An 18188-nucleotide genomic window follows, 5' to 3' on the forward strand; every position below is an offset into this window, starting at 1 on the left:
CTTGAATATTTGTAAGGCATAAACATATAATTTTCTATCGGATTAATATCATACATTCTCATGCTTTCTCAACATGCAAGATAATCAGAATATCAACGTTTATTACTTCTAGTCTCTCCTCTCATTCTACTGATACTTTTACCATAAGTAATGACACTTCACACGTTTCTCTGTCAGTGCACAACAGACAGAATGGATAGTGGAAGTCAGCTCTTGGTGCAGATGTGTCAAACTATGAACAATAAATAACAAATGCTCTGAGCTGACCACTTTCTTGCTTCTTTTCCTTCAGGCTAAATAAGATTACAATTTCGTATCACAAGAAATAAAGGCACACATCATTTCGGCGATAGTGTAGCCTACAAATATAATTGATTTAGCTTTTTTAGCCAAACAGTTTGGAAGTTCGCTATTCTGCAGCTTTATCGAGAACAGAATAAATATAATTGCAGCAAGAGTATGCAAATTCAGCACTTTCACGTGGATGCATAGCCAAAACAAAAGTTTGAAATTGTGCTATCGGGCAGCAAAAGGAGAATTCTGATTTAAGGAAACATGAACCGCACTTACCATCGTTTCCCCCACCCGGGTGCATTCCACAAGGAACGTTTACAGCCTTTATTATAGTGCAAACACGTCCGGTGACACCATGTAGATATGGTTACACAAACTTTATTGAAGACTGGACAGCATTGGTTCTGAAGATGCAGCGTGCATAAAGTCTCCTGCTCCTCCACAATGCTTTTTCCATATACTATCACTTTTGAATTGAGCTATGTTTCATCTCCATCTATAGGCTACATTGCGGTTGTCATTATTGTAGGGTACCTTGGCATTAATAAAGGTAACAATAAATCTCGCAAATTACAATAGTTAAGTAGGCTCCAGTACGTTTCAGTGGCTTGTGGTAGCCTACTTCTCCAGAAGAAATCCCAACCTACAGTTTTGCTTTAGCGCAAAGTGGAGCAAAGGCATATGAAAAGCAGCTCTCACTCCCGAGGGACCCGTGCGTTTTGGAAAGTTTATTTCACAGTAAAAGTCCTCTTTCTGGGACTAGATGGGTATTTGGTAGACTATAGAAATGCGCTGTAATTTGATAGCAGTCGTCCTTGCGTGGTCTAGCTGTCCATATATTGGATACAGGCGCCTTGCAATTGCAGAGCACGTTTTTAAATGAGTCATGAAGCCTAATTTAAATAACAGACACGCACATAGCCTTGATGGATGAGAGCAATAAATTATAAGAACCAGACACATAAAAACGAATTAATGTTGCTTTTTATCCACTTTGAAGTGTGCTTGAATTGTAAAGTACTAGGCTCACTATCCATCCCCTGGCATTGGAGTCACAGGGGACAGATCTAACAGATACCCATTACCAATTAGGTCTATAATCTTAACTAATAACACATAGAGCTATTTTTTGGGACAAATATTAGGTCTAGTCTTGGACTAAAAAACATGCTCAATGGAAAGACCTAATCTCCATTGAAAGTGATTTGTAGTCTAGCACTAGGCTTGATCTGTGTCTGGGAAACTGGCCCATATGGTTCTATCATCTTCAGAGATGAAGAACACACTGTTACATTTCTCTGAAGATGAGGTGCTTTTCAACAATGAACGGATTAAAAGACAACGGACAAGGATGTCAATTCTTGGCTCACTAGTAAATATTTATGGTCAAGGACTGCCCCCTTCTGGTAGCTACTGACCTAGAGCACCTTGAATTGCAGTCAAAAACGGAGAAAAAAGGAAAATGCATCCCAATTCTCCACCATTCTGAAGGGGAAAGTACAAGTGCATGCAATTGTGGAGAGTCAGAACACATACATAAAGTCTACAGGGGGACGTAGGCTAGGTAAAGTAAAGAAGAGGGAGGATATAACTAGCTGGAGTCTGGAGATGATAACATCATGGGTAATGTTCAGTTTATTGTTAATATGGAACATTCAACCAACAAAAAATGACTGTATGACAAGGATTTGCTGATATAGTACATCAGACGAGAAACATGCAAGATCTCTGAGGTAGATGATCACATAACCGATAATGCCATGCCATCCAGCAAAATATGTAATACAGAGATTGTAGTCATTTCAGGTGTTTACCATGCGGCCTTCAACCTTCATTCAACCTCCTGATCTACAGTACTGTATAGCTGATGACTTAGTGCAAACGGGATCATTTTTGCTCAGCAGTTCATTATGCAATTAATACTTCTCTTTTATTTTACTTTAAAGACCAATTGAGCGTTTGAAGTCACTGAATCTCTTAGAATGTCTCATTCGTCTGTTTGGGATGAGCCTAAAGCAGCGAACAAGATCTTATAATGCATTACTGACCCTCAAGTGTATCTTCTCACTGAGAACACTTAAACAAACACATGGAATGGAGATCCTTTAAACAGCTTAAGATACATTATTATGTTTTGTATAATTTCAGCCAGTGGTTTTGAAAGTACCCCTGCAATGAATATGATATATTACAAATTCCAATTTGTACAATATGTTATGCATTTGTAAGTGCTTAAAGGGGCAGTGCAGTTAAAACGGGATTTCCCGAGGTCAAAACAACACTGTTCAGGTGGGAGGGAGTGTTTGGCCCACAGCATGACATCACAATCTGATCTGATTATTTTGATCAATGACCAGTCACCTTTTATTAGCATATGTATCATCCTACTTTGAAGGTGTAAACGGGGTAGGCTCTAGTCTAGAGTCTAGATGATCCTATTTGCCAATCAGGGCTGTGTATGTAAATATATTTACATTTATATCAACACACCCACACGATCAGACTGAGCATTTCAATTGTAAAGGAAGCTCGAAATAAATAATAACAAATATATTTGGAGTTATTTTCATGAAATAAACACACACAGTGATTTATTAGACATATAGTGATGATTTAAAAATAAAATTAATAAGACTCCATGTGGGCTTTAAGATCCTTTTAAATCTTTTTAACTGATGATGATAATATCTGGTGATAATACCTTGCACCTGTCAGTGTTCTATTGTTGCCTGCTGTAATTGTGTCTGGGTGCTACCAGAAGCACTTTCCTCCATCGGGTGTAACTAGGGTTGTACATATTCTGTAACTTTCCCAAAATTCCAAGGTTTTCTAGAAGCCTGGTTGGAGGATTCCATTCCCTCCTGATTCCAGGAATCTTCCAACCCGGATTTCTGGAAAAAACACATTTTGGGAAAGTTACTGTAATTTTGCAACTCTAGGTTTAACTGTAATTTGAACACTCTGCCCTCTAGTGGGGCTCAGTAGCAGGCGCGCACAGCCTTGATGATCAGGAACATGACACTGACGATGGTGAGGGCGGTGAAGAGGAAGAGGAGGCCACCGAACACAGAGTTGGCCATGGGCAGACGCACCAGCTTGGCCTCAGCAGGGATCATGTTGGATGTATGTAGCATGTAGCCCAGGCTCCAGCCTATATTTGTGTTATGTACCTGGAGGGGACAGAGAGACAGCGTGAGGAGAGACAGATAGACACTCACTTAAAACAGACTACTGACCACGAGCCCGTACACTTGTCGACTAGGGGTTCCCAGACTTTTTCACTCAAGTCATTTTACCCTTGTGCCCCCCTGCCGACCCCTAGGGGGCACACCACACAGTAGAGAATTGACAAGACAGTTTGAAGACAGACAGACTCATTTGTAATAAACTGTCATAGCAACAATTTAAAAAGTTAATATTGGCCGTTGATTACATCACTTTTTTTAGCATGGTGGAGTGGCAAACAAAAATGGGATCACAGGCCAAAAATGTTTGGGAACCCCTGCTCTACACCATAGCCCCTACACCAGAAGTGATCAAACTTTTGGGCTTGGTGGGCCAAAATATAATCTGAGTGGTGGGCCGCAGGCCGAACAAATAGACATTATCTATTTTGAAAAATAAAAGGTAAACAATAGTTTTTTAGGGTATTTAAACAATAGCTTTTTAGTAAGCGATCATAAAATCACACTTCAAACATTAATCAAATTGTAGCCATATAACTTGACACCTATAAACACATTCTTATTACCAGTATTAAAGATGAATGAAAAAATGTAACTGTTGTGGCACAGAAACTGCTGCCAAGTTTACATGAAGCACCATTTTGGGGGCCCTAATCAAGATTTGGATGGGAGGCCCACCCACCTCATGGGCAAAAATTTTAGTGCCCCCCTCTCTTGGTAGTATTTTTGTTTTGTTTCTTGCAGTGTTAAAGTAAATTCTCTGCAATTCTACTCATGTTTCCATAGGACGGTGAGAAAATGTTGCAGTTTCAAAGGTAATATCCTGAAATTCTACATATTTTGCCATGAGTTTTTTTGTTTGTTGTTGTTGCAGTTTTAAAGCGAATTTCCTGCCATTCTACACATTTTGCCATGACTTATGCCATGTTCATATGTTTTCTGAGTGACTAACAAAATCAATGGAGGCCCCCTAGCGGTCAGGGCTTGTGGGCACATGCCCTGCGTGCCCGGACTGTAATTTGGTGATGATTACTAGTAGAGCTGTAGACTGCTAATGCACTACCAAATTTCGAAATTGCACCTTGTGTATTCTACTTTTCTAACTCTGACTAAGCCCCCCCCCAAAAAATATATATATTCTGGCGGGTCAAACCAAACGTTGGTCCACGGGCCACAGTTTAGTCTTCCCTGCCCTACACCCTAGGTAATCTCGGTTAGCCCAAAACTAAATTCTTTGGTCAGCTTCTCGATTAAGTTCTGGGTCCCATACGAAGAGATGAAAAGATGATAAAACAAGGACCGGAACCAGAACGAGGAGTTCCACCCTCTCTTTTTGCAAGTTATGGGCAAGTCTATTGGCTGAATGTCCCCTCTGAATGTCCCCTCACCTTCTGAAATTCCAAAGATGCTAACACCTGCGAAATCGTGATTTGTCCAAATAACCAGTGACGAAAAACCTAAGCACCGGAACTATTGCTGTTCGTTAGCCATCGGTGCCCATGTTTAAACATAGCATTTATGTTTATGTTGTCTGCCTACAAGAGATTACACCATAGGAGATGGACAAGACTGCATGAAGAAAGACAGACTCACTTAAAACAGACAGAATACTGACCCCTAACCCCTACACCAATGGTATTCAAACTTTTTCAGTTGGGACTTTTTTCACCTGATATTCTGGGTGGCCCATTTTTTTCGTTAGAAATTATGGCGATCCCACCCTACCCCAAATCTAACGATACAACCTTAAAATTGGTACGTTTTGATTTTCACATCACCAAATAACCTTCAATTCATAAAATGTTCAGCTCTCTTATAAAATACATTTATTCAATAAAATGATAGGTTTCAAGTGATCTTTCTTAAAAACGTTTGTATATTGTCCCATATGATAGAATGTACTCTTAATTTTAAATTAGTCAACTCCACCTTTGAATACCACTGTCCTCTATAACCTAGGGGACAGACAAAACAGAGTGAAGAGGGGATACCTACCAAGTCCAACTGAATGTATTCAACTGAAATGTGTCTTTCGCATTTAACCCAACCCCTCTGAATCAGAGAGGTGTGGGGTGCTGCCTTAATCAACATCCAGGTCTTTGGCACCGGGGAACAATGGGTTAACTGCTTTGCTCAGGGGTACAACAACAGATTTTTACCTTGTCAGCTCAGGGATTCAATCCAGCAACCTTCCGGTTACTGGCCCAACACTCTAACCACTAGGCTACCTGCCGCCCCTAAAAAGACAGAGGTCCTCACAAATGAACCCCAGATGGTTCAGCACAACTGACCTGTTCTCCTTAGTTAAATACCTACAGTAGTCCCAGTAGTCATGGAATGCATTGCCTCTGTTTATTTAGTTGAGGAAGCTTAAACCCATCTTTGCAAAATCTCAAATGCTTCACTGCCACACCTATAAAACGCTATCTCATACACCCCAGCCTATGGGATGAACAAGATGTATGGGACAGACAGACTTAAAACAGATTATTGCTCAATTCCAAATTGTCACCTAGCCTCTACATCCTAGGCACTACATTCAATCTGATAGGATTGGATGGATACAGTATAAAAATTATGTCAATATCTTCATATTACCTTCTGATTGGCTAGGTGGAAATATCTCCTTACTGCTTCCACCTATCCAATCCTCTCTGATCTACATGAGTGGCAGGAGAGTAGGCGCTAGTGGTCGATTTGGAGTTCAGAAATCCTGACCCTTTTCACAATTCTGGCATCCTCTATCATATCTTTTTTGCTACAAGCTCTCACAGTCTCACATCAGAATTAGACGTTCCTCCATGTTTCTCAAACGTCAAATTTCGAAGTTATAGATGCTTATGCCCATCCGCCATCCCCGTCCACAACACCCTAGCAAAACCGAAACCTACTTGACGATAACAGCGCTCACTGTTGCCCCTAGTGGCCGGTTTCCACGTCATCTCCCGACGTCCTCAGACATGGATGGAAGTTGAATACTGACTTGTATCACGGGTGACCTGCCTGCTTTTTTAACATCAATAGTCTATTGGAAAAGGCTGAAAGACAACAATGCATAACGAACAATACAAGTTAGAAGAATGTTTGCCGTTTATAAATAATTGAGGCAAACTATCCCCCCCAGGGAGAAAATGACTCTAAAATCTGTCTTCCCTTCCACTGAAGAAGTCATGTCTTTCAACCCCCTCTGATGATGGGACGAAGGGCATCAATTTCTCCTGACACTCAAAACACAAAGGACAGAGAGACAGTAGCTTGCTTGTTTGTAAGAATGAAAAACAGAGAATCATCATCTTGGGATCTTGGAGGACAAATCCCCCATTTTTCATCATGTCAAACAAGCTACTGTAACCAGTCTGTATTGTGCTTTGATTTTGAAAGAAATACTTCATGTTACACTTCATTAAGTCTAACAGACTGAAAGACTTCAGCCGAAAGTTCCAGTCTGGACTTCCATCACAAGTTCCATTTCCTGGGGGCATAGGAAACGATTCTAACCGCTTCCTTGTCAAGATCTTGGCCTCTGTTAATTATAGTATACCCAACATTTATATTGGTTTCCAATGGAATGAGTCACTCTCTACTTGTTTGTTTCTCTTTTTGCAGTACAGTATATGACCATGAAAACATTCGTAACTACAAACTATGACAATATTTGCACTTTCATTTGGAAGCACGTGTTTGGAACCTCCAAGGTACCTGGCTGTATTCTGCCACACTTACCTGTTTTTGGAAGTCAATGTGTTTCCAAGTGTCTTTATTGAACTTGTAGCCATTTACAAGTAATGTCTGGACATAATGTGCTGAATAGCAATAGGACTTTCTGTATTTTTCAGCTATCCAGGCCTTTTTTAGCTTGAGCTAAAAAAGAAGAAAAACAAACAAACATTCCATTTGTCTATCCATTACATTTTCCATGTGCTGAGGCAATATTCTAATAATTTCTTCTAACGATACATTTCTAATAATACATTGCAATAGCCTAGATAATTGTTGGGCAGCACCCCTGTCTTACAAACAATGTATCTGTTGTCTGTGTGTACAGTAGTTCCATTGCAAACACCACCCAGGAAAGGTCCTCATAAATTGTACCATCTGTACCATCTGTACCTCAGATGGTACAGTACAGTTGACCTGTTGTCCACTTTTTTATATACCAACAGATCCCAATAGTCATGGAATGCATGGTCACTTTTTCCCAGGTGGAGTAATCTTACACCACATCATTAAATAGAACATCTATTTACTCATATTTTACTTCTATGCTTACCCCTATTTTAGCTAATGTCATGCTCTTCCCTTTCTCTGTCACAGCTATAAATGTGAAAATTGCTATAGAGATGTAGGATCTTAATTTGATCACTCTTTAGTTGCTGAGAAACTTGTAGTGTATTTTAGTTTTTAAAAGGCTTCTAAAGTTTGTCATTTCCACTTAGAAATTTCAGACTTGATTTGCCCTAACGAAAAATGTATAAACCCCTACAAAAAATACCATTAATTATAATCCACATAATAATTCACATTTCCTGATGCTGCAGGATTATTTTCCTGCTGTAGCACACTGGCTCAAATTAAGATTCTACATCAGTAGCTGTCAGTGTAAAAGGGCTCCCAGTCGGCCAGTCCATGGAGCAGAGTGACCACTACCATCACCACCAACAACTACAACAACAACATGGACTCACGGTGGGCCAGTCCCAGGAGCAGAATTCCCAGGTAGAGGAGTTCCACTGGTCCAGTTGTGAAATTCCTTTCAGCTCGACAGCCTGAGCAGTGTAGAAGAACCCAGCATAGGCCTGAGGGAGGGAACATGGACTAGGAGCTCAGACAGACACAATATTTATTAGATAACTGCAAAATATGCCCTATATATACAGCATGTCTGTCTGTCCATCTGTGTATGTGTATGCCTGTACCAGAAAGTCCCCGGGTCCCACGGATGGTTGGTAGACTCCGTCAAAGGAACAGTTCTTCGTGCAGGAGGTCAGGTCAAATATGGATTGCACCACGTCCCTACAGGCTCCGTTGTCTGATGACCCCTTCAGGGTGATCATCTGTTTGGGGTCGTAGTCGGCAGGCGTTTTTATGCACTCAGTCCCAAAGATGGACTCAGCCGACACAGTCATGTTGTAACCAAGATTGAAGCAGGGGTTGGTCACATGTGTAGCGTTCTCAGAGTTCTGATCAGTGAGACAAAGAGAGCACAGTAAAAGTATTTACAGTATGTCACTTGAACATTCATGAAGAAGGAATCCAAAGGATCAATAGCTGAGCTTGAACCTCTTTTCTACTGTAGTAATTACAGCGTTACTAGGCTACACAGGTACAAGAACAACTATAAGTAAAGTGGGACCACTATTTACATTGTTGTCTCCTCAAAATGGTTGTCTTCAGTTGTGCATGCATTATCTACCATCCTAGCAAAACAGACACTTTTCGACCAAGCTTGCAAAGCAAACCATATAGAAATGGACAGATCAATACGATTAATACCATAATGCATTTTGCCTCATCTCCGAGAGACAGTAAAGTGTCAAGGTAATCAGGTGTCCTCAGATTTCTTAGGATGTGGTAATTAGATATTAATGGGTTTTATGGACTTAGACAGAAGGATTGCATTAATTACAAAAAAAGGCACTTAGCTAAGTATAAAAGCCTCATCATCATCATGTTGACAATGCTGCCAGGAACGAATGTGAGGGATGACATCATAACAGATTCTAGATTCTAGAGTTCAAATAGGATTTATTTTTCTTTACTGCTGGAATAGTCCCAAAACTCCAAACCCAGCCCATTTAGCACTCCGGGCATGACCAATCAGGTATTTGGAAGAAAACAAATACTATTTGAAGTAAACCCAGATTTCCTTTACACTGTACCTTCACTAAAGCAGCGAGGACTCTCTTCTCTGCCTCGTTCTTCCCATAACACAGGAAGCTGTGAGTGTAGATGTTGTATTCGTAGCCATAGAGGGAGACCCGTACGATGTCTGTACCCTCGGCGTTGGGATCTGGGAGGGTGAACGCTATCTGGGTGGACGCCCCTCCTAGATCCATGGAGCCCACCATCTTCCCTCCGGCAGGCCGCACCCACATGTTCCATATGTTTCTCTACAAACCAGAGGATAGATTGATGTTTTCAAATCAATTAGGATCTTTATGAAAAACAATGATAAGAACTTATGATAAATGCATTCTGATAAAAACCCTACACTGTTGAATAAATGTTGCTATATTTAAGGGTTCAATGGCTCGCTTCATACATGGCCCTCAAAAAGGTTCCATATAGAGCCGCAAAACAATCTTATTTTAAGCATTGTAGAAGCTAAGGAACTTGTCTGTCGGCCCTGCATTGAAGACCAAAGTTGGTCAAATACTTTTTTATCAATAAAAAAATATACCAGTTCCATTTAAGTACAAAGAAATGACAGCTGCGCCAAACAGGTTGCAAAATAGTTGGGAAGAGATTTTCGATGTGCTGATTCCATAGCACATGGTTTATTAATTGACATAGAAATCAACGCCGGATTCAAAACTGGATTCAAAGAGTTTTTCAATTTAAATTATTATACAAAATTCTTGCAGCCAATAGAATGTATTGGGGATAAAAAGCATCCCAACTCTGCAGATTTTACTGTGAAGAGACAGATTCATTAGGTCACTTGTTTTGATACTGCACACATGTAGCTTGTTTTTGGTCGCAGGTTCAGGAATGGCTGAAAAATCACCACATTTACCTAAAGCTAACTCTGCAAAAAGCACTGCTGGGTGACATGAAAAGCCATAGTCATTCAATCAATAATATAATAGAACTCTTATTAAAAATGCTCATCTTTAATTTACAACTAGAAACTATGAGAATAGAAAGGTTCAGGACGTTTGTGAAACATCACAGCACAGTTAAAGAATATATGGCAAACAGAAATCAAAACTGGATGGTTTTCAGAAATAAATGGGAGGGGTTGAGGGTAGCTGAAAGGTAAAAAAGTTATAAAATAAAAGATCACTGATGTAAATTGTACCGTGTCCGTAAAATGTATATAATATGTATAATCTGGAAGTATAAGCCTAAGTATTGTCTTCCATTAGTTAACTCCAATTAGGGGAGGGGTGGTAGGGTTATGGTAAAATAATAAAGAAATAAAATATATTTTAAAAAAATAAGAAAAACAATATGTGGGGGATTGGAAATAATTGTCTGCATCATTTCCAATCCCCCATATATTTTTTTAAATATATTTTACTTCAAAACTATCCAGTTTAGATTTTTTACTTGCCATATAATTATTACACTGATATAACCAACAATCTATCTGCAATATTAAAGATGATCTACCTCCTACATTTATATATATAAACATTGATTTTGTGCTAAAATGTCCATTATTTCTTTATGTCTTTATGTTTGATCCCCATTAGCTGATGCTGAAGCAGCAGTTACTCTTCCTGGGATCCACATAAAACATAAACATGACATAATACAGAACATCAATAGACAAGAACAGCTCAAGGATAGAACTACACACAATTAACAGAAGAACAATAGAACTAAAAATTGTTCCTACACACATTTACACACAATACTGACAGTTACCCACACATCAGTACATATACATACAGTATGCCTAAGAATTATTTAGGTCATTCTAAAGTTATTGTAAACATTTTGAAGTTAATGTAAAGTTGTAATGTACCCCCAGGAAGTCTCCCATTAGGTAGTTTAAGTTATTGTAAAGGTTTTGTAGTTAATGTAAAGTTGTAATGTACCCCCAGGAAGTCTCCCATCAGGTAGTTTAAGTTATTGTAAAGGTTTTGTAGTTCATGTAAAGTTGTAATGTACCCCCAGGAAGTCTCCCATCAGGTAGTTTAAGTTATTGTAAAGGTTTTGAAGTTATTGTAAAGTTGTAATGTACCCCCAGGAAGTCTCCCATCAGGTAGTTTAAGTTATTGTAAAGGTTTTGAAGTTATTGTAAAGTTGTAATGTACCTCCAGGAAGTCTCCCATCAGGTAGTTTAAGTTATTGTAAAGGTTTTGAAGTTAATGTAAAGTTGTAATGTACCTCCAGGAAGTTTCCCAACAGGTAGTTGACGGTGATCCATCCGTACAGCCCTTCCTCTTTCCCTGACATGATGGAGGCGTTTTGGAAGTTAAACGGCAGAGATTGGAGGTAGTTCTGCAGGTTCCTTAAGATCTCATTGGATTTAGTTTCATTCTGTGAACTTGTAATCAAGAGAGAGATACATTTTAAGGTTGTATATTATCTCCAGTCCAGTAGAGAATTTAGAGATCAATAATAGGCCTACAGTAGGTTGATTAAATATGGTGTAAAACCTATTCGTATTCTGTGTGTGGGATCAGTATGTGTGTGCATATGTGTGCATGCACACGTCTACTTCTGTATCTACCATAGATCCATTCCCAAAAGTGCAACAACAGAGATAGGTCAGCCAGATAGACTATAAAGGACTCCATACCTAGAAGATTGGTGAGGTACGCTCACAATGGAGGAAGACAAACCCACAACTCACTGTAGCAGTCTCATCCCAGCAGTTGCCCCAAGGTAGAGGACGGTTGAATTGTGTTGGTCTGCGGGGACGATTTTTGTGATGTTGTTCATACATTCTCTGATTGACGCCCAGGACTGTTGGTCCTGTGCATTGTCAACTAACATATCCGAGATACCAGGGCCTAGGGAATCAAATCAGACTGAGCTCAGAGTCATACAATACGTATGATCTAAGTCACAAGCAAATTGTGCACTAGATAGCTAGCAAGACTGCATCACTAGACAAAACTGGATTACATTTATAGTGCTTTAAACCAGGTGCTTCAAGGGCAACTCCACCACTTTTCAACATCCTTTTCATTATCTCCAGCACAATACCAGTTTCAACATTTGTGAAAACGGTACAAGTTTTGTAGAAAAAAATATAAAGTTAAAAAGTTCTACCCGATGGCTTCATCAAAAGTGAAAAACTGTGAACTTCAAACACTATGAGATTTACGGTGACAGGGGGAGCAAGAAAATACCCTCCATTGGTCTAGAAACTTAGGTTGCTGCTTCTGAGAATCACAGTTTTTTAACTTTTAATACTACCCTGTGATTTCACAGAGAAGCATTATTTTAGGACCTTTCTTCTTATCTTTTTTTTAACCACATATCATAGAAACACGCTTTTTCACATATGTAGACACTGGTTGGTGCTGGAGATGATGAATATGAGGTTTAAAAGTGGCGGAATTGTCCTTTAACATATTATATAACAAGGAGTATGACACACGGAAACTGAAAGGCTGTATGAGGATAAGCACATTTCACATGCAAGTCCTTTTACAAAAAGTAATGTATTATGGCATCTTCATAAAAAAGATGAGGACAAGGGCATCCTGAGTGGCGCAGCGGTCTAAGGCCTTTGCCTCCCGAGCCCACTGGGGAGTTTCAGCGATGAGACAAGATTGAAATTGTGGAGAAAAAGGGCATAAAACACAATTTAAAAAAGGACAAGATTGTGACCTGTGTGAGAATGTGTCGGGTTCATTACATTACGATGCAGACCCACCAGTGACACTGCATCTCATTATGAACATACAGACTCCGTTTTTAAATGTCGATTATCATACAACATTCTTGTCATCAACAGAATGTTATACAGCATACAGTATATGAGGCATACAACCATCTCAGCTCTGCAGGTTTTAGCTGCGAAGAGGCAGAATCATTAGATCATTTATTCTGGTTTTGCCCCCACGTAGCTTGTTGTGGTCACAGGTTCAGGAGAGGTTGAAAAATCACAACATTCATCTAAAATGAACCCTACAAAATGCACCATTGGACGATTTGGAAAGCAATAGTCAATATATCAGCAATATAATAATACTCTCAGCAAATATATTCATCTTTAACTTACAATTTGTGGATACTATGCGATTGGAAAGGTTCAGAATTGATGTAAGTCATCACAGCGCAGTTGACAAATATATGTCACATGGAAATCAAGAGAGGGTGGTCTACAGAGATAGGTGGGATGGGCTGAGAGTAGCTGAGGGGTGGGATTAGTTATAGTATAGTTAGGACCGAAAACACTATCATGTACACCGGATATGTCTCAGTACTATGTATCCACATTTAATGTGTTTATCCAAAAAATATATTTATGTTTTTGTAATACTGTGCATGTATGTAAAATGTCTATTTAACAAAATAGCTGTGAATATAAAGTTACTTTAGTCCTCTGAAGAGGGTTGGGCCAATAAAATTAAATTAAAAAACATGCAGACTCACCAGCGACCATGCATCTGAGTGTCTGGCTCACCACTCCAGTGTTATTTTGCTTCTCGGCTGGCCATTGATACAGATGCACAGTAGAGCGGGAGGAGCCTGAGTCGATTACTATGCCATACTGCACACAGAGGAGAGCAGGAAAATCACACTACATATTCAAGATGCTAGTTCATATACAGATGTTTTGTCTTAATTTGATCACTTTGTTGTCCCAGATAAGCCTTACGATTAATTCACCGAAAACCTACAGTTTTTTTTCTCTCTCGCTGACTCAAACGCTAAAGCACCAGACAGAATAAATGTCCTACTACTGTAGGTCCTACTGCTGCAACATTCAAATGTACAGAAATGTATCTGAAATGCAGCCATACACAACTTTTGTTTCATATAGCTTAATAACACAAGATAGATATTGATCTCTACTATGATATACAAGTGTATCCGAAATGCAACCATAGGCTACACCTAAATTATAGCCTACTCTAGCCTATCAAAACTAATTTCCCGTTAGAAATGATCAGTTTTTCTTTTTTTGAATTATCAAATCCTCCTGCTGCAGGATTATTTCCCTCCTGCAACGAAACAGGTCAAAGTCAATTGAAACAGCTGTAGTGGCTCTGAACCTAAGGAGTGAAAACATAGTCTTTACTGCTGTCCAAGAGTAGGAGGATTCTATTAGATGAAGAAATGATGCAGTGGCACGCACATAATCGTTGTATAATGAAAGGCAATAATGTATGTTATGGTAAACAACCCCTATCCCCTAAAGTACAGTCCATCAAATACCTCACAATTATTGCACTCCGTTCCTGATTGGCTAGAAGCACAATGATTGCACTCCATTATGGTATGATTATTACTTCCATAAAGCTGAGAACAGGGACAGAACGTAAATACATAAAAAATGCAGCCACTCTGTAAACACAGGAAACACTCACTCAGGCATGAAGACAAATCCATAGAAATGTTTTGATCTGCCCTCTGGAACAAGATTCTGGTTCAAGTTTGTTCCAAAAGGACTGACTGTGTATTTTATGTGTGTATGTACTGACATGTACTGATAGATGCAAACACATACGCACACTACATGTTATTGTTTTTAAATGTATGTAAATTGTAAATGTCATGTGTCAGGCCCCAGTAAGACTAGCTGTTGCCATTGGTGTTGGCTAATGGGGATCCTAATCAAATAAAAAAGGCAGCAATAATACATATTCCAGACTCAGACCTGGATTCAAACAGGCCAAGTATTTGTTATCTTTGAGTGTTTGGTTGAAAACAGGCCAAGTATTTGCTATCTTTGAGTGTTTGGTTGAAAACAGGCCAAGTATTTGCTATCTTTGAGTGTTTGGTTGAAAACAGGCCAAGTACTTGCTATCTTTGAGTGTTTGGTTGAAAACAGGCCAAGTATTTGCTATCTTTGAGTGTTTGGTTGAGCCTGCCCTGGAGTGGTAGATGGGCAAGGTTTGCACTTTTGTGGACTACTTCCATTAGTACCATTCCATTGTGTCAAGCAATGTCAGCACCTGGTGTGCTGACTAAAGGTGATTGGTTTTCAATTCACAGAGTTATTAAACGTTAGTCATCTTTTGATTAATAAGAAATCATGTATTAACCCTGTTACCCAAAGCTGTATCAAGTCAACTAGTCAAGAGTCCCTTCGTCCTTCCTTTTGAGTGTGTCCCACTTGGAGCAAATGCTTCCCCAACACCAACCTGCCTTGAATACAAACCACCCTGGTCTTTATAATGCCATCTATGCTAACTGCCCCCATTCACTGTAGTTTGGCCTGACTCCTAAACAGGCTGTAGAGACCCAGTCTGATCTGTCACCTTCTGTTTGTGATGATTGTCTTGATGTCTGGGTTAATACGAGGTAATACATTTACATTTGAGTCATTTAGCAGATGCTTCACACTGTCAATACAGCTATTTGAGCAGAGAAGGATCAGGAATGTGCTTGTTGTTTTTACCTTCAGACGTGACTCAAAGACACGCTTATGACCCTGGATCACGGATATTGTAATGATGACAGCCAGACATGCCAGGAGAAAGAAGAAAGCTAGAGATGTCCCAAACTTGCATGCCATTTCCTGTAGGGCAGAGGACAGCATGTTTTAGCTGTTGACATTTGACATTTATCATGTTGTCCAGGTCTTACACAGACTGAACAAGCCCCAATGCAATAAGCAGGGCTGCTGAACCCTGTTCCTGGACCTCAACCATCCTGTAGGTTTCTGCACCAACCCTATAATCTAGCACACCTGATTCTAATAATAAGCTGGCTGATAAACTAAATGCACTGTCTGTTTTTTGTTTTGTTTAGTTTTTTTGAGAACGTGTGGTTATAAACGGTTATGACACACTAATTACATGCTTGCAACTGCCGATAAATACAGCAATTATATCACCAGTATCTCTTTCTTCTGTGTGTCAGTGTCATCACCTGTTGTGTACGTCCCAAATGGCACCCTATTCCCTACATAGTGCATTACTTTTGACAAGAGCCCTATAGGCCCTGATCAAAATGAGTGCACTATACAGGGAGTAGGATGCCATTTGGGACTTAGGCATTGTGTCATCAGCTACAGGACTGTCAGTGGTCTAGTTTAGCCATAAAGTGACTGTTTCTGTTTATCTCTCTAAACAAGCACACTAGTCACAGTTGTCATGTGTGAGATGAAAGACTCTGTGGGAGCTATTTCCAGAGCTGAAGCCTTTCACAAACTCAGAGGTAATCCAATGTGTTTCACACCTTGTCAGGGATGTTTGATAATGTTAAATTAACAACAAGTCTGTTGTTCTTTCTTAAAACTTCTTCTTAATAGGGGGCGCTGTTTTCACTTTGGGGAAAAATCGTGCCCAAATTAAACGGCCTCGTACTCTGTTCTAGATCATACGATATGCATATTATTATTACTATTGGATAGAAAACACTCTGAATTATATCTGTGAGTAAAACAGAACTCATTTGGCAGCAAACTTCCAAACAGGAAGTGAAAATTCTGAAAATTGTATTTTATTTATGGATCTGTATGCACTTCATACGCCTTCCACTAGATGTCAACAGGCAGTAGAATGTTGAATGGGGTGTCTAGCTTGATGTGAGACCGAATGAGAGCTTTTGGAGTGACAGGTCCGCCATATTGGCAGTATTTTGCTGCGCACCAGAGAGCACCATATTATTTTCTGAAATGCGTTAGGTAGACACAACGAAATGCTCCGTCTTGGACGTTATTGGATACATATGAGAAAAACATCATAAAGATGGATTTTCAACTGAGTTTGACCAGTTTATTTGACGTTTATTATGACTTTTGGAATTTTTCGTTCCATGCGCCAAGAGTTCATGGACATGTGCGCTCCACCATGCTAGCCAAAGTTGCTAATTCGACAGAAGAAATGGACATTCTAAAACAAAACAACGATTTATTGTGGAACTAGGACTCCTTGCACTGCATTCTGATGGAAGATCATCAAAGGTAAGAGAATATTTATGATGTTATTTCGTATTTTTGTGGAATATGTTGGCTCCAACATGGCGGAGAATGGCTGGGTGCTGTCTCAGATTATTGCATGCTGTACTTTGTACTAAAGTTATTTTTTTAAATCTAACACAGCGGTTGCATTAAGAACCAGTGTATCTTTCATTTGCTGTACAACATGTATTTTTTAGCAAAGTTTATGATGAGTTTTTTGGTTAGATTACGTGACTGTCCAAAATTTCTCCGGACAATTTTGTGCATTTTGGCGCCATATTCACAATGTAAAACCAGGATTTGTAGCTATAAATATGCACATTTTCGAACAAAACATAAATGTATTGTATAACATGATGTTATAAGACTGTCATCTGATGAAGTTGTTCAAAGGTTAGTGATTAATTTTATCTCTATTTGTGGGTTTTGTGAAAGCTACCTTTGCGGTGGAAAAATGGCGGTGTGTTTTTGGATATTGTGGTGAGCTAACATAAATATATGTTAACGCCGGATTCAAAACTTCGAATTTTTCAATTTAAATTATTGTACAAAATTCTTGCAACTAATAGAATGTTATATATATGGGGGATACAATCTTCCCAGCTCTGTAGATTCTGCTGTGAGGAGGCAGAGTCATTAGACCATTTATTTTGGTATTGTCCGCATGTAGCTCGTTTTTGGTCACAGGTCCAGGAATGGTTGAAGAATTGCAACATTTGCGTAGAACTAACGCTACAGATAGCAATACTGGGGGATTTGAAAAGCCATAGTCAATCAATCAATAATATAATAATTATTTTAGCAAAAATGTTTATTTTTAATTTACAATCCGTGGAAGCTATGAGAATAGGAAGATTCAAATCTTTTGTGAAGCATCACAGCACAGTTGAAAAATATATGGCAAATAAAAATCCGAAATGGATGATGTTGGAAGATAGATGGGAAAGGTT

The 18188-nt window shown here is 39.3% G+C and overlaps 1 protein-coding gene across 1 annotated transcript; it reads right to left on the reverse strand.

Annotated features, from left to right (window-relative positions):
* Positions 1–3272: 3272 nt before the first annotated feature.
* On the reverse strand, positions 3273–15873 carry LOC120047188 (ectonucleoside triphosphate diphosphohydrolase 3-like). The gene is made up of 9 exons (XM_038992718.1): positions 15733–15873; positions 13761–13878; positions 12007–12166; positions 11538–11697; positions 9359–9589; positions 8396–8659; positions 8165–8275; positions 7203–7334; positions 3273–3464 (listed from the first exon to the last, which is right to left on the reverse strand). Exons 1-9 carry the CDS (start codon positions 15871–15873, stop codon positions 3273–3275), a joined length of 1509 nt encoding a protein of 502 aa, XP_038848646.1.
* Positions 15874–18188: the final 2315 nt, after the last annotated feature.

This window comes from Salvelinus namaycush, chromosome 5 (assembly GCF_016432855.1).
Source record: "Salvelinus namaycush isolate Seneca chromosome 5, SaNama_1.0, whole genome shotgun sequence".
Classification (NCBI taxonomy): Eukaryota; Metazoa; Chordata; class Actinopteri; order Salmoniformes; family Salmonidae; genus Salvelinus; species Salvelinus namaycush.

What these genes read in the sequence shown, in the direction of transcription:
- LOC120047188 (XM_038992718.1), bottom strand. Translation starts at nt 15,873, where the DNA reads ATGCTGTCCTCTGCCCTACAGGAAATGGCATGCAAGTTTGGGACATCT. An exon ending in ACTCAGATGCATGGTCGCTG is followed by an intron (nt 12,167 to 13,760) that starts GTGAGTCTGCAT and finishes TTGATTCCCTAG; the next exon opens with GCCCTGGTATCTCGGATATG. An exon ending in GCTGGGATGAGACTGCTACA is followed by an intron (nt 11,698 to 12,006) that starts GTGAGTTGTGGG and finishes CTTGATTACAAG; the next exon opens with TTCACAGAATGAAACTAAAT.